General features: G+C 51.9%; 1 protein-coding gene and 1 long non-coding RNA gene across 3 annotated transcripts in view; one reads left to right on the forward strand and one right to left on the reverse strand.

Moving 5' to 3' along the window:
• The window catches only part of TNR (tenascin R), a 64,034-nt gene extending 54,035 nt beyond the window's left edge, over window positions 1–9,999 (forward strand). Inside the window, exons 18-22 of one of the 2 annotated variants that reach the window (XM_083846004.1) lie at window positions 1,262–1,413; window positions 2,632–2,728; window positions 3,472–3,633; window positions 4,887–5,050; window positions 5,489–9,999. In XM_083846004.1, coding sequence (XP_083702130.1) covers window positions 1,262–1,413; window positions 2,632–2,728; window positions 3,472–3,633; window positions 4,887–5,050; window positions 5,489–5,608 — 695 coding nt within the window. In that variant the 3' untranslated portion in view covers window positions 5,609–9,999. Of the gene's footprint in view, window positions 1–1,261; window positions 1,414–2,631; window positions 2,729–3,471; window positions 3,634–4,886 lie in introns of both variants that reach the window. The other variant, XM_083846003.1, reaches the window with a different exon arrangement.
• Window positions 2,298–7,128, reverse strand: LOC310903233. Its single transcript, XR_014587360.1, has 3 exons — window positions 7,004–7,128; window positions 3,441–3,515; window positions 2,298–2,706 (listed from the first exon to the last, which is right to left on the reverse strand). It is a non-coding gene; the product is annotated as an uncharacterized lncRNA (long non-coding RNA).
• Window positions 10,000–12,058: the final 2,059 nt, after the last annotated feature.

Below are 12,058 nucleotides of genomic sequence, written 5' to 3' on the forward strand. Positions count from 1 at the left end.
CTTCCTTATGCTTGCAGTACACATCCCAGGTTTCCTCCATTCCCTCTGACATATTAATAGCTCTGCTGCTTTGTTTCATGTTTGCATAAGGTTCTTGGGGAGTTGTATACAGATGGGACAAAAGGAAGAAACAGATACAATATTTATAATTTATAGTGGTTTGAAATGTCTTTCAAGGTCTGCTTGGCTCTTAAAGATATGAATATAAATTAAGAAACAAGTAATCTCCACAGAGCTCAGGGGAGCCTAGAGTGGATGTCTTTGAAGCAGTTTTCATTGCTGAATGCTATAAAATGCGAACGCTGTCTCACCAGACCTTGTGCTACAAACTGCGGAGGCAGGAAAAAAATAGGGGATCTCCAATATTTGGACAAAACGACCACCTCTGGGTCTTCAGGGCACAGGGGTTTGGGAAGTAACAGATGTTCTGAACCCTTGTCCTGGTGTCATGCAGTCGGGATGGATGCGTGCAGCACATCCCTCACACCCTCTCGAGGTCTCCTCTCGAGACACTCTCGAAAGCCAACATCCACGTTGCCTGCTCTGTACCCTGTCATCTGGACAATGGAAAAAAAAAATATGCAGTTCCCCTTTTCACAGTAAATGAGAAAGAAAATGAACACAGAGCTGACCTCCTATTGCTGCTGAGATCTCACAGTTGAGACTCTCTCAAGCTCTGTCCCCCAAATGAGATGTGTCTTCAATAGAGGACACCTGGAGCATGGCCACAGGGCTCATGCTGCCAATCTCCAGCATCTCACGTGAATGAATTCCTGCTCAATTTTAAAGTGACAATCAGCCCAGTGCAAGTCCGACGTCATTTACAAGGACATCGATCAGGAACATTCCCCTGGAGTCAGTAAAATAATAAAAACTTTTTTTAGAGTTGGCAATCCTAAGAGGAAAACAGGTTTTGGTATTTTCACAGCTGTCCAAATACGCCAGTGACAGCTTAAACCCCAGGGTTTCAGACACGGTGCAGAAAGATGGGCCAAGAAGTGACATTCCTCATCACTCACTATGATGTTACTGCACACCTTTCCAATACAGGATGTGCAGGAGATTAATTAATACGTGCACAGATTTATTCCATTACATTCTCTGATGTTGATGGATGTGAAGTGGCCACCGCCTCACAGAATAACACAGGACTTGGCAGAAGCCAAGTTAGACCCTTGCTGGATTGTAACAAGCGGGGCCCAAGGCACGCGGAAAGGTTGTTCCCCTGCCTGAATTTTTTTTTTTTTTTTGGGTTTTACAGGTGGCCGCATCTTTGCCAACCCTCAGGACTGCGCCCAGCACCTGATGAACGGAGACACGCTGAGTGGTGTCTACACCATCTCCATCAACGGGGACCTCAGCCAGCGGGTGCAGGTGTACTGCGACATGACCACAGACGGGGGCGGCTGGATTGTGAGTAGCGAGTGCACCAAGGGCAGATTTTGATGTTTTCCTTCTCCCTCAGATGTTGATTGCTTGAATAGTGTCTTTCCTGGGAAGACAGGCTGTTCCTAGAGGAACAAGAAGGTGCTGTGGCCCCATACTGCCTGCATCATGACAAAACCCCAGCTGCTCCCACAGCTCTCCTAATGGGCAGCACCTCCAGCAGCACGGCAGCCCCAGCATCACCCCAGAGACTGCAGCTCGATGGGAACAGTGACAGAATCGCTCCCTGCAGCCCCCCTACACACTGTCCCCATCGCAAAGGAGCCAAGCCCCATCCTGCCAGCAAAGCCAAGCACCATGCCGCGCAGGAACGAGAGCAGGCTTAATATTGCTCGCTTCATTTCACACGCCATGGGGAATGGCCCACGCTCCAGTAATAATAGTTACACTTGGAGAAATGCCCCTTGATTTATTTGACACATTTGCAGTGCTTTTAGAGAACAAAATCTGTGAGTGAAGCTGAGCTGATTTATTGTTTTAGAAATGAAATTAATGTCTAGGAGCTTTCATAGGGAATGATTCACACTGCCTGCAATATGATGGTGTCAGGCATCATCCGGATTGGGTCTGCACAGGAGCATTTCAGAGGCAAATGCCTGTTTTGCTGTTGAATTGCACAATCACTGCTTGTCTTGACTTAGATGGACTGGCAACCTAGGTAAACAATGCTCTGGCATTTTGATTTTATTCGTGTCAAACACTCGCTCACATGCATTACACAAAACCCCGTTAGATGTACAGTCAAAACAAGACTAAAAAAAAAGTGCTTCCTCAAATGCTGAGTTCTTGCACAGTGTGTTTTTTTAAGCCGAGAAATTTCCCTCCATCTCACTCTACTTCAAAGTATCCCCTTGGGTATCACATAGGAGCCGGCCAAACAGAATCATGTGCTCGAAAGCCATAGGAACTGTGCCCTGGGTACAGCAGGGAGTTTGAAGCTGAATCTTCCCTCCTAGGTCCATTATAGCATTAATGTCCACATCTTCTAGCTTGTCTTCAGCTTACCCGTCTGCACTTGAATCAACTGCATGGCTGCAATTAACAGTCCCCAGCTGGGCATTGCAGTTTTCCCTCCTGAAAGGCACTGTGAAAGGGCAGAGCACTCCCCGGGCTGTGTGTCCCCCAAAGCCCAGCTAGCTCATCCCACTTCTCACCGGGCTTTCCCCTGGCTTTCTCCCGCTGCAGGTTTTCCAGAGGCGGCAGAACGGGCTGACTGATTTCTTCCGGAAATGGGCAGATTACCGTGTAGGCTTCGGCAACCTGGAGGACGAGTTTTGGCTGGGTAAGACTTTCACCGAGGTGCCAGCTCACTGTGTTGGCACAATTTCCTCCCTGGCCCTGGCTAGCTCTTCTCACTGCTCCCCTGCATTCCCCCCCAGACCATTTTCCTTCCCTTGTTTGTTCCCTGGTGCCGTGTTGGGAAGGCACACGTGGGTACGGGACCAAAAAGCACGCTGTGAAGGTGCCCAGGGTGCTCCGCGTGGGAGCTGAGGAGGCGTCATGATGGGGCTCTTCATGGGCCAGCATTTTCCCTTGTTGAGAGGTTGTGATGGAGGACAACATCTCAAGGACCTCTCCCAGCCTTAGCCAGTGAGTTACTTAAAGTAGGAAAGGGGGGAAGGGGAGACCCGGCATGGCTCTGAAATGGAGTGGTCTCCCCCACAATCTGAACACAAGCTGACCCTGCAGCATAGCCACGCTCTGGCTCATACCTCAGCCAAAGACCGAGGTGGTAGGCAACACCAGCAGCAGCAGGGCTCCCCCCAGCTTCAGCAGCATGCAGAGAGCTGAAGTTGGGACTTGAGCCCACCTCTCATAGCCGTGGGGACCTGAAGCTTGAGTGAGGACAGAGCTCAGCCCCCACCAGTGCCTCAAGAGAGAAAGGCTCAGCCAGAAGTCGCTCTCTGGCTCCTCTCCTTACTCTCATCTCCCAGAAGCAGTTTATTTGCCCGGAGCTTTTTTGTTTGCTCTCAGAGTAGACCCAGGTGCCATACCTCAGCAACATCTCACTGCTTGTCTCTCCAGGCCTGGACAACATACACAAGATCACGTCCCAGGGGCGCTACGAGCTGCGAATAGACATGAGGGATGGTCAGGACACGGCGTACGCCTACTACGACAAGTTCTCCATTGGCGACTCCCGGAGCCTCTACAAGCTCCGAATAGGAGACTACAACGGCACTTCTGGTACAGCCCCTCCTCTGTAGTAGGGAAATCCTGCCACCGGTGGCTCTGCAGCTGTAAAGGGAATCCCAACATCAGAGCTTGCTCTTCTGGAGCAGCAAGATGCAAACCCATAGTCCTTTCTGCCTTCCTGCAGTTCATCACACAAACCAGGCTGATAAATCACACTAAGGACATAGGGAATTTTCCATCGGGGATCAGATATTAAATATCAGAGCCATTGCTGTTCAGATTATCAGGTCAATTGTCAGAGGTATCCCCTCACTCGACAGCCTCCTCAGCACACCATTGATGCTGTGCCACAGGGTGTGTTTCTCACCCTCCTACAGCCATGGAAAAATCTGAAATCCTCTGCATGGGTTTGTCCCACACAGACCAGACCATAGCCAGTTTTGCAAGGACACTGTCACGCCCGTTTGCTCGGTTGACACAGCAGCTTTGCCCACCAGAAAATGGTGGGTGAAGGGAGGAGAACGTGGGGGTCTCTTCCCTGAGAAGAGGAGTAGGGGTACAGCTACAGCCCCTCTGGCTGGGATAGAAGTGTCCAGTGACTGCAAGCCTCCATGAGCCCACCTGTGTGGGTCAACCTCACTTAAAGCATTCAGTGCACAGCTTGGGAAGAAAAATAGCCCTGGATTTAATAGCCCTCTGGGCTTCCACCTCTGCAGCTGCACTCATGCAGTGCTCTTTTCTCCCCCAAAAGGAGCTGCTCTCCCCATAGTAAGGAGGTGGTTTGGGCAGAAAGACATCACACACCTTCCAAAACACCCCTTATCCAGAAGAAGAAAAATAGGCCAAACATCTTGGTTCAAGAGACAAATGCTTGGTCTCCTTTGGGAGAACTTCTCCTTGGCTAACTGGAGGGAATGAGGATGAAAAAGTCCTGAAGTTACACAGCAGATGCAGGCAGCAAGAAATCAGGGGGTTAGGTCATTTCTAAAGCATTGAAATTCAGATCCAGACCCAGTTTTACTACCAAATTATCTACCAAATCCAAATAGGCTCTAGGATTTGCTATGGTCTGCACTGATCCTAACTCAACAGCAGAGGACCTCAGACTGTGGGCAGTTCCAGTAAACGTCATTCCCACCCCACCCCACCAGCCTTCAGCTGTTGGATCTGGTGACCGATAGGCTGCCACACATACCAGAACACCCCAGTTTCCTTGTGAAAGGCCAGATGGCTTGGGCATCGAGGTGTGCGAGCCAAGAGCAAGCATGTTTGTCCATCAGCCTTAACAGCATCTCTTTCCACAGGGGACTCCCTCACCTACCACCAGGGCCGCCCCTTCTCCACCAAGGACAGGGACAACGACGTGGCTGTGACCAACTGTGCCATGTCCTACAAGGGGGCCTGGTGGTACAAGAACTGCCATCGGACCAACCTCAATGGCAAGTACGGAGAGGCCCGGCACAGCCAGGTAAGGGCCGAGCTGGGCTGCGAACCCTCAGCATCACTCCTCGTGGTGGGACCCAGCCCAGGAGCAGGCTGGGGCTGGGGCCCTGTGGCCAGTGCGGGGGGTGAGGAGCATGGCTGGGGTGACTCCACGGTAGCTGGAACAAGGGGAGCCCCCTTTGAGCCACTGGGGCTTCATGCCTCACTTTGGCTGCCCTGGTCATTTACAATGGCAGGCTGTTAAGTTACACTAAAAAATGCATACATCAAACCCGACCAGGAGCCTTTGAGCTGTGGGAGAAAAAAAAACAAGAAAAGCCACAGCAGCTGAAGGGCTTGTTCCCACTGCAGCAAGTTCTTCCTTCTGGCTTCTCTAGGCAGTCAAGCTTGTTTCCTTCCTCTTCCACTCTAGTTTCACGTACGGGTCTTTCTTTACCCTGAACCTCTCTCTTCCTCCTGCCAGGGAATTAACTGGTACCATTGGAAAGGCCACGAGTTCTCCATCCCCTTCGTGGAAATGAAGATGCGACCTTACAACCACCGTAACATCTCTGGGAGGAAGCGACGGTCCCTACAGCTCTGAGCCAGCCGACCCCCTCTCCCACCACCTGACCTTTTCTGTCATTTGTTTGTATTTTATAATATGAAAAGGGGGAAAAAATACTGCTCCTCTGAGATAGCAACCTGACCCTCACGAGTCCTGGAGGGAACCACAGCACAAGCAAGGGCTGTGGGAGAGGAAAGACCTCATTGCTTTGCATCTGTCCCAGAGAAATACCAAATTTCCAGTCTCCCTACCCCAGTACTCTGGCCCTTAACACAAAAGGAAAGAGACCGACAGATTTTTGATATTTTTGTTAAAAGACTTAGAGAAGTCAATACCCCAGCAATACCCCGTCAGATGCTTTTGCCACAGGGCTCGTGGCAGAACCCTTCCCTGCAGGGACCTTGGTGCAGCCACGTCCACCCCAGCGGTGGCCAGGGCCACCCCACCAGCTCCACACCACCACACGGGCTCCAGCTCCCCCAGCAGGCAGGGGGGCACCTCTCCCCCCGGCATCCCGTCCTGAGCTTTGGTTATCGCAGGGGTCACCAGGAGGGCTGGCAAAGGTCTGCATACGTAGGCGAGCTGCAGAGAGCCCACAGCTCGTATGCTGGGAAGAAAAAAAATATTCTTGCAGTCTGGCAGTTTCGTTAGGGCCCGTTTCCTCTGCTGTCTCTGTATGCCACGGTGTTGTCACTCACAGAGGTCACCGGTTGCAAACCAAAGAGCCGCAGAGAAGGACCAGCAACCAAAAAACGATCGCACAACCCCAGCCCAGCCCAGGTGCCACGTTCAGGGGCCTCCAGCAAGTGGGGAATGATGCCAGCAGTTGAAGGAGGATAAATGCAAGCTGGGAAATGCCCAGTCCCTTCCCTCTCCTACACCATCCCTCTTTGCTGCCATCACAAGAGGGACCCAAATAGTGCCTTGGTATCACCATCTTTCTAATGGGAGATCAGCTCTTTCTCCTCCTTGAAGGAAGGCTTGGTCCGTTCAGACTTTGGAGCACTTGGAGACCTATGAAAGGACAGATGTGTTCACTCTCCCCGTCCTTAATTTCTCTCATCTTAAGGAAGACAGACACTTCAGGTAGCCTTGGTTGTGCTCTGTTGTCATCAACACCACCTCCACATAGACTAAGTGTCCCTCGCTCTGGATCCACTCCTCCGCAGAGGGCTGTGGTGAATGCTGTGCATTGTCCCTCGGAGAAGGGACTCATCCACACGTCCGAGGACAATGCAGCTCATCACTGGATTCACAGCCAAGGGAGCATTACAAATGCTAAACACTGCTTTTTGATTTGATCACACTGAAGCTGCTTTGTCTCAAGAAACATCTTCCAGATGGGAACATAAAGGCATCTTTGCAGTAGCTTATAATTCAGGCCAGTGTCTCTTTCATGGTCATGCTCCTTGGTTTGCTGACGTTACTCACCGCTGATGTGGAGCTGAAGAAAGGCCTCCAGCAGGAAACGCAGCCTCTTTGTGCATGCTGTGCAGCGACACACAAGCTCAGCCAAGCCTCAGGTCGGGATCGGACACAGGGTTTAGACCTTCGGCCCATCAGCTTACAACCTGCCATCTGACCACAGGGAAGATGTTGCAGCTCACACAGAAATGAGGCATCTCTTCTTCCTTCCCATCAGCATTAAATCAGGCACCAGGTGGGGCAGTCAGCTGAGCAAGAGGATGGGATCTGCCACAGGACACAGGCAGTGTCACTAATGGCAGTATCTCACGCCTCCTGAGCAGCCCACCCCATTTTAGGAGCCAAAAAGCCAACAGGCGGCAGCAGGTAGAGCTGAATAAAGGTGAAGAAGCCTCCTACTTGACCAGCATGGTAACATTTTTCCCCACCACCGAGCTTTGGTAGGTAAGAAGTGCCCTAACAAAAGCACTGTCGTGTGGTGGTTATAACCAGGAACACAGACTTACAGAGGATGGCATTCATCTCCTGTCTCAGACGGCACTGTTTGCTGATGCACCCAGGTGAAATGAAGAGACATCAGTGGGAAATTGGGAACTCAGCATTTGCTATCAAGGGGAAGGCAAGAAACCTGTTTTCATAAGCACAAAGCAAAGAGAAAATCAAAACATGCCTTGCTTTTCCAGGAGGCTCAAAAGAAGATTCTCAAAGAGGCTGATTATTCTTTAATCAGGTTTCCTGACATGTGTCCCGCCCTCCCTGCTTACATCTGTCATCCCTCTTATAAGTCCCGTGGCTGGGATGAAGAGCCCGGCTGACACCACTCCATCGCCGGATCTGACGGACGCCCTTGGAGATAATATTCAACCTTCCAGTGTTATTGTAAACCAAACTGGTTCTTTGAGGATAACAAAGGGGCCCTCACCAGTGCGAAACCCTGGCTCCTTCCTGATTCTTCCTCTGCTCTTGCCTGCTTGGCTTCTCTCCACTGCTGTCCTGATGGTTCAGGTACCCTTTGCCCGGGCGCTGCTGTTGTTGCATCCCTTGTCTCACACACGGCAGCAGGGTGCTGCCTTTCCATTAGTTTGGTGAAGCAACGCTGAAGTTGCTAAAATCTTTGGAAAGGAAAGATATTTACAAGTTGTGGTTTTGTTCTCCTGGTGACAACCTAACCCACGCCCAGGCAAATGATCAGCAGCGATGACCAGATCCCCTGGGCCGTTGCCCCTCGTTCGCATTGTTCATAGACAAGATGCAGTTTTTCAGAAATTTATTTTTCATCATCTCATGATGGTTTTTTTTTGGACAAAGCTCCTGCCGGTGGCTTCAAGCAAACTTGTGCCTAATGGTGATGCTACAGAGTGGCCAGGTGACTAAGTACAGTCTCTCTTTATCCTCCATCACCCAGAAAAGGGCAAGCCCTTTTTTCGGAATTCATTCTCCAAATACAGCAACTTTGGCCCTGTCCCTCATCAGGGTGGCTCAGGCCTGACATTCCCAGGAATGAAGGCTGGATCCCGCACAGTGTTCATCTCAAGAGAACGTCGCTCCAGCACGTGGCCCATCTCCGGGCTCTGCCCAACCAGTTTGTATGGCTCAGGCTTGTCCCAGACCCCAGAAGGAACCCGAAGCCCCTACCCAACCCACACCGGTCCCGCAGAGTCATCTCAGGTCCATCACCCAGCAGAAGACCCACAGGAACTCCCAGCCTTGCAAAGCCACATCTCACTTCTAAGCCCGAAACCCCAGAAGGAAATGCCAAGGAGCTTTCTCATCTCTTGCCCAATGTTTTTTTCCCTCCATTTCCATTCCCAGCTGACCTGAATCCCATCTTTCAACCATGCGCTGCTTTAAAACATAACCAAAGAAAAAAAGGCCTGAAAGGAAAAGCTGCTTTCAGTAAAGTGATCCTCAAGACAGTGTTCAGAGATGGATAATTTAGTGAAGAGGCCTCCCTGAAAATACCTGGGCTTTGGCAGAAGGATGCTGGAGGAGCGTCAGCGCCACACAAAGACTGGGGAGAAGCCTTTGCCTCTGCTCCTTCTCTTTGTATTCCTTCACCGTGGGCATCTCAAAGTGCAGTATGAGCCTAAACGTACTCTCACCTCCTTCCCAAAGGGATATTCACCCCACATGAAGCAGAGCTTAGGGCACCCTGACGGAGTTCAGCAGGAGCCAAAGCTCCCAATCCTGGGGTGGCCGCACACCCCCAGCAGTGCCCGTGAGCCTTGACCCTCTCAGACACTGCCAGCAAAGAGTTCTCATCCCCCCCAAAAAACTTTAATCCTTACACCCGTTGACCAAAGGCTCTGTCCCGGGGCCAAGCCCAGCCCCACCAAGCACCCAACCAAGCCCCCCACGCATGGGTTGCACCCCCTAGGGCCACCTTCCCCCCCCTCCCTATACCAGCTGGTGCCCGAGTGGGGACGGTGGCATCTCCCTGCCCCTTGTAGGGGAGAGGTCTGGGGATACAGGGGGAAAAGGCTCGTCCCTGGGGAAATGCTTTCCTCCAGGCCCCCTTGGCACCCAGCCTGGGGGTGTGAGCCCAAAGCGCTGCGGGTGCCAGCAGCTTCTCAGAAGGACGGTGGCACTTGAACAGAACCAGCCCAACAGAAAGCAGTCCCCTGCGTGCAGGCATTACACTGCGATAGTGCTGATTGCTTCAAAAATCCAAAACAAATAAATAAACAAATAAAAACAAACATACGCAGATAAGAAGGAAGAATGGAGGCAATGAAATCCCTTGGACAGATTCTAATGAACTAAAACACAGACCAATGCAGCTAAATGAGGGAGAAGATGAAAGCAGATAAATGCATAAAGTAAATAAATAAATAATATATTAAACAACCCTCCCCACCCCATAATGAAAACGTAGCTGGGAGAATGGGATCGACGCTTGTTAACCATTGTTAACTAGTATTTTTAGTCCTGACCGCTCTTAGGCTATGTATAGTTCCTTTTTTTAATGCATTTTCTATACATTAATAAAAGATACCGAAGGAGCGAGCTGTGTGCCTCTCCGTGTCCCCGCCTGTCCGTGTCCTCTGCCCCTAACCCCCACCCACCCCATGGGAGGAGGCACCAAACCCTGACCCTGTTCTCCCACCAGGGACTCGCGTCCCCAGGACCTGCCCAGGGCCCCCCTGCTTTTTTGTGCCCCAACAGCTTGGCCGTGGATGCCACGGGTTTGTGCCACGAGGTTCTTCCAGGCTGGGAGATCGTGGTCTTCGCGCTTGCCAAGTGTGCGAAGAAACATGAAGGAGGAATACAAAGGGCACAGCAACTGGGTTAAAAATAAAAATTAAAATTAAAAAAAAAAAAAAAAAGGAGGAATTTTGGGGACAGTCCAGCACAGAGGGGCTGGGCAATCTCCATCCTTGGAGGTTCTCAGGAAAGGAGAAAGCCCTGAGCAACCCTGTCTGCTTAGGGCATCAGGGACCTGAGCCTCTGAGGTCTCCTCCGGACCAAGTTACCCCCGCACCCCATTCAGAAGAACAAAGAGACCCCACAGTCGGGTCAGGGGGGCTGGTCCTTAGGCTCCAGGAACAGCAGGAGCAAGCCGGGGGCAGAGCTGCTCCTTGGCCTCAGTTTCTGTTCACAAACTCAGCTGCTCCCAGGGGCCTTCAGCTCTGCAGTTCACAGCTAGGGAAACCAACCCCCCAGTGCCAGTGCTCGGGAGCGGAGCTGGAGACCCTGACACCTTCGGTTAAAGCCCCCTCCTGATTTAAACACAAATCTGTCCCCGGCACGAAGGAACCCCTCAAAAGCCGAATTGCAAGGCAGACTCCTGCCACCAGCAGAACATGCTCCTGGGAAAGAATAAAACCTTGATTTAGCAAAATCTCCGGGACAAGTCTGAATTTCAGAGAGCATGGGAAGTTTCCCTTCGTTTCGCACAGAGGCTTTATTTAGATCTCCTCCTCCTGAATATCCACACTCACTGTGCCGCCAGCCAGGACGAGAAAGCCTGAAAGAAGCCCTTCCACCAGACTGCTACTATATTTGTGAAATTTAATTTTGGAGAGACAAAACCAGGGGAATTTGCTTAGTGGTGGTTACTAAACTTCTGTTTCTCGCTCCAATTTGAGAGAAAAAAAAGGAACCGCTGCGCATGGGGCACGGCCACAGCCCCCCTGCTGCCGGGAGCAGGAGCACAGCCCCGGCCGAGCGCTGCCTGCATTCAACGTCCCCTGTGTGCTGCTCTGGCAATGGCCCAGTGCAGGACCAGGGCCAGAAGGGCTCTGATTTGCACCGGGCAAGGCCCACAAAGCCTTTCAGAGATGAGTGAGCTGGATGGCAGCCCCACCAGAGCCCCCATCCAGCACTGAACGAGGTGAGGTTGTGCGGTGCCATTTCACATCTCTCGCCTCCCTCCTGGGCTGTGCATGGCAGCCACACTCCCCCGGGGCTCTTCCAGCCCGAACAGAGCACCCAGCCACCAGCCCTGCTGTCTGCACTTTGTCCTGAAACGTTTCATCAGAGCCCTCTTACCAAAGTCCCCTTCTTGCATGAGCGATGCTCGGGAACTTTGTCCCACCAGCAAACATCAGGAGCATGGACAAAGGTCCCCGACCAGGCTGGCAGACACCAGTCCCAAACCCAGAGCCTGAACAGCTGCAGCATTAACCCGCTCCACCTGCTACCTCCTCTCCTGAAGCCACCCCACCATCCTCCTTTCTCTGCCCTTCACCTCGTCCCCGTGCCCAGAGCGAGGGATGCAGAAGCCATCTCTAGTGTCCACAACAACCCCTTGTCCCCATGCTGTCCCCAGCCTTGGCGACATCACAACGAAAGAGGATGTTGAGGGGGGAGAAAAGAAAGCAGCTTTACAAGAAAATCCCTCCTCAAAGTGAGAGAAGGAGGGATAAGGTGAGAAATCCCATCATTAGTGATTTGACGAGCAGATGATGGAAACTGGGGGTGGGGGGGAGGAACGGGCACCGCGGCATGAGGAGTGGCATGGCAGGATGGAGGAGCGCCAGCATCCCACGTCCCCCTGCCGCTGGGGACAGGCCTTGGGCCACCCTCCTGCTCCCACGTCCCCAGGGCACCCAAGTCATG

This window comes from Anser anser (genome assembly GCF_964211835.1).
Source record: "Anser anser genome assembly, chromosome: 8".
Classification (NCBI taxonomy): Eukaryota; Metazoa; Chordata; class Aves; order Anseriformes; family Anatidae; genus Anser; species Anser anser.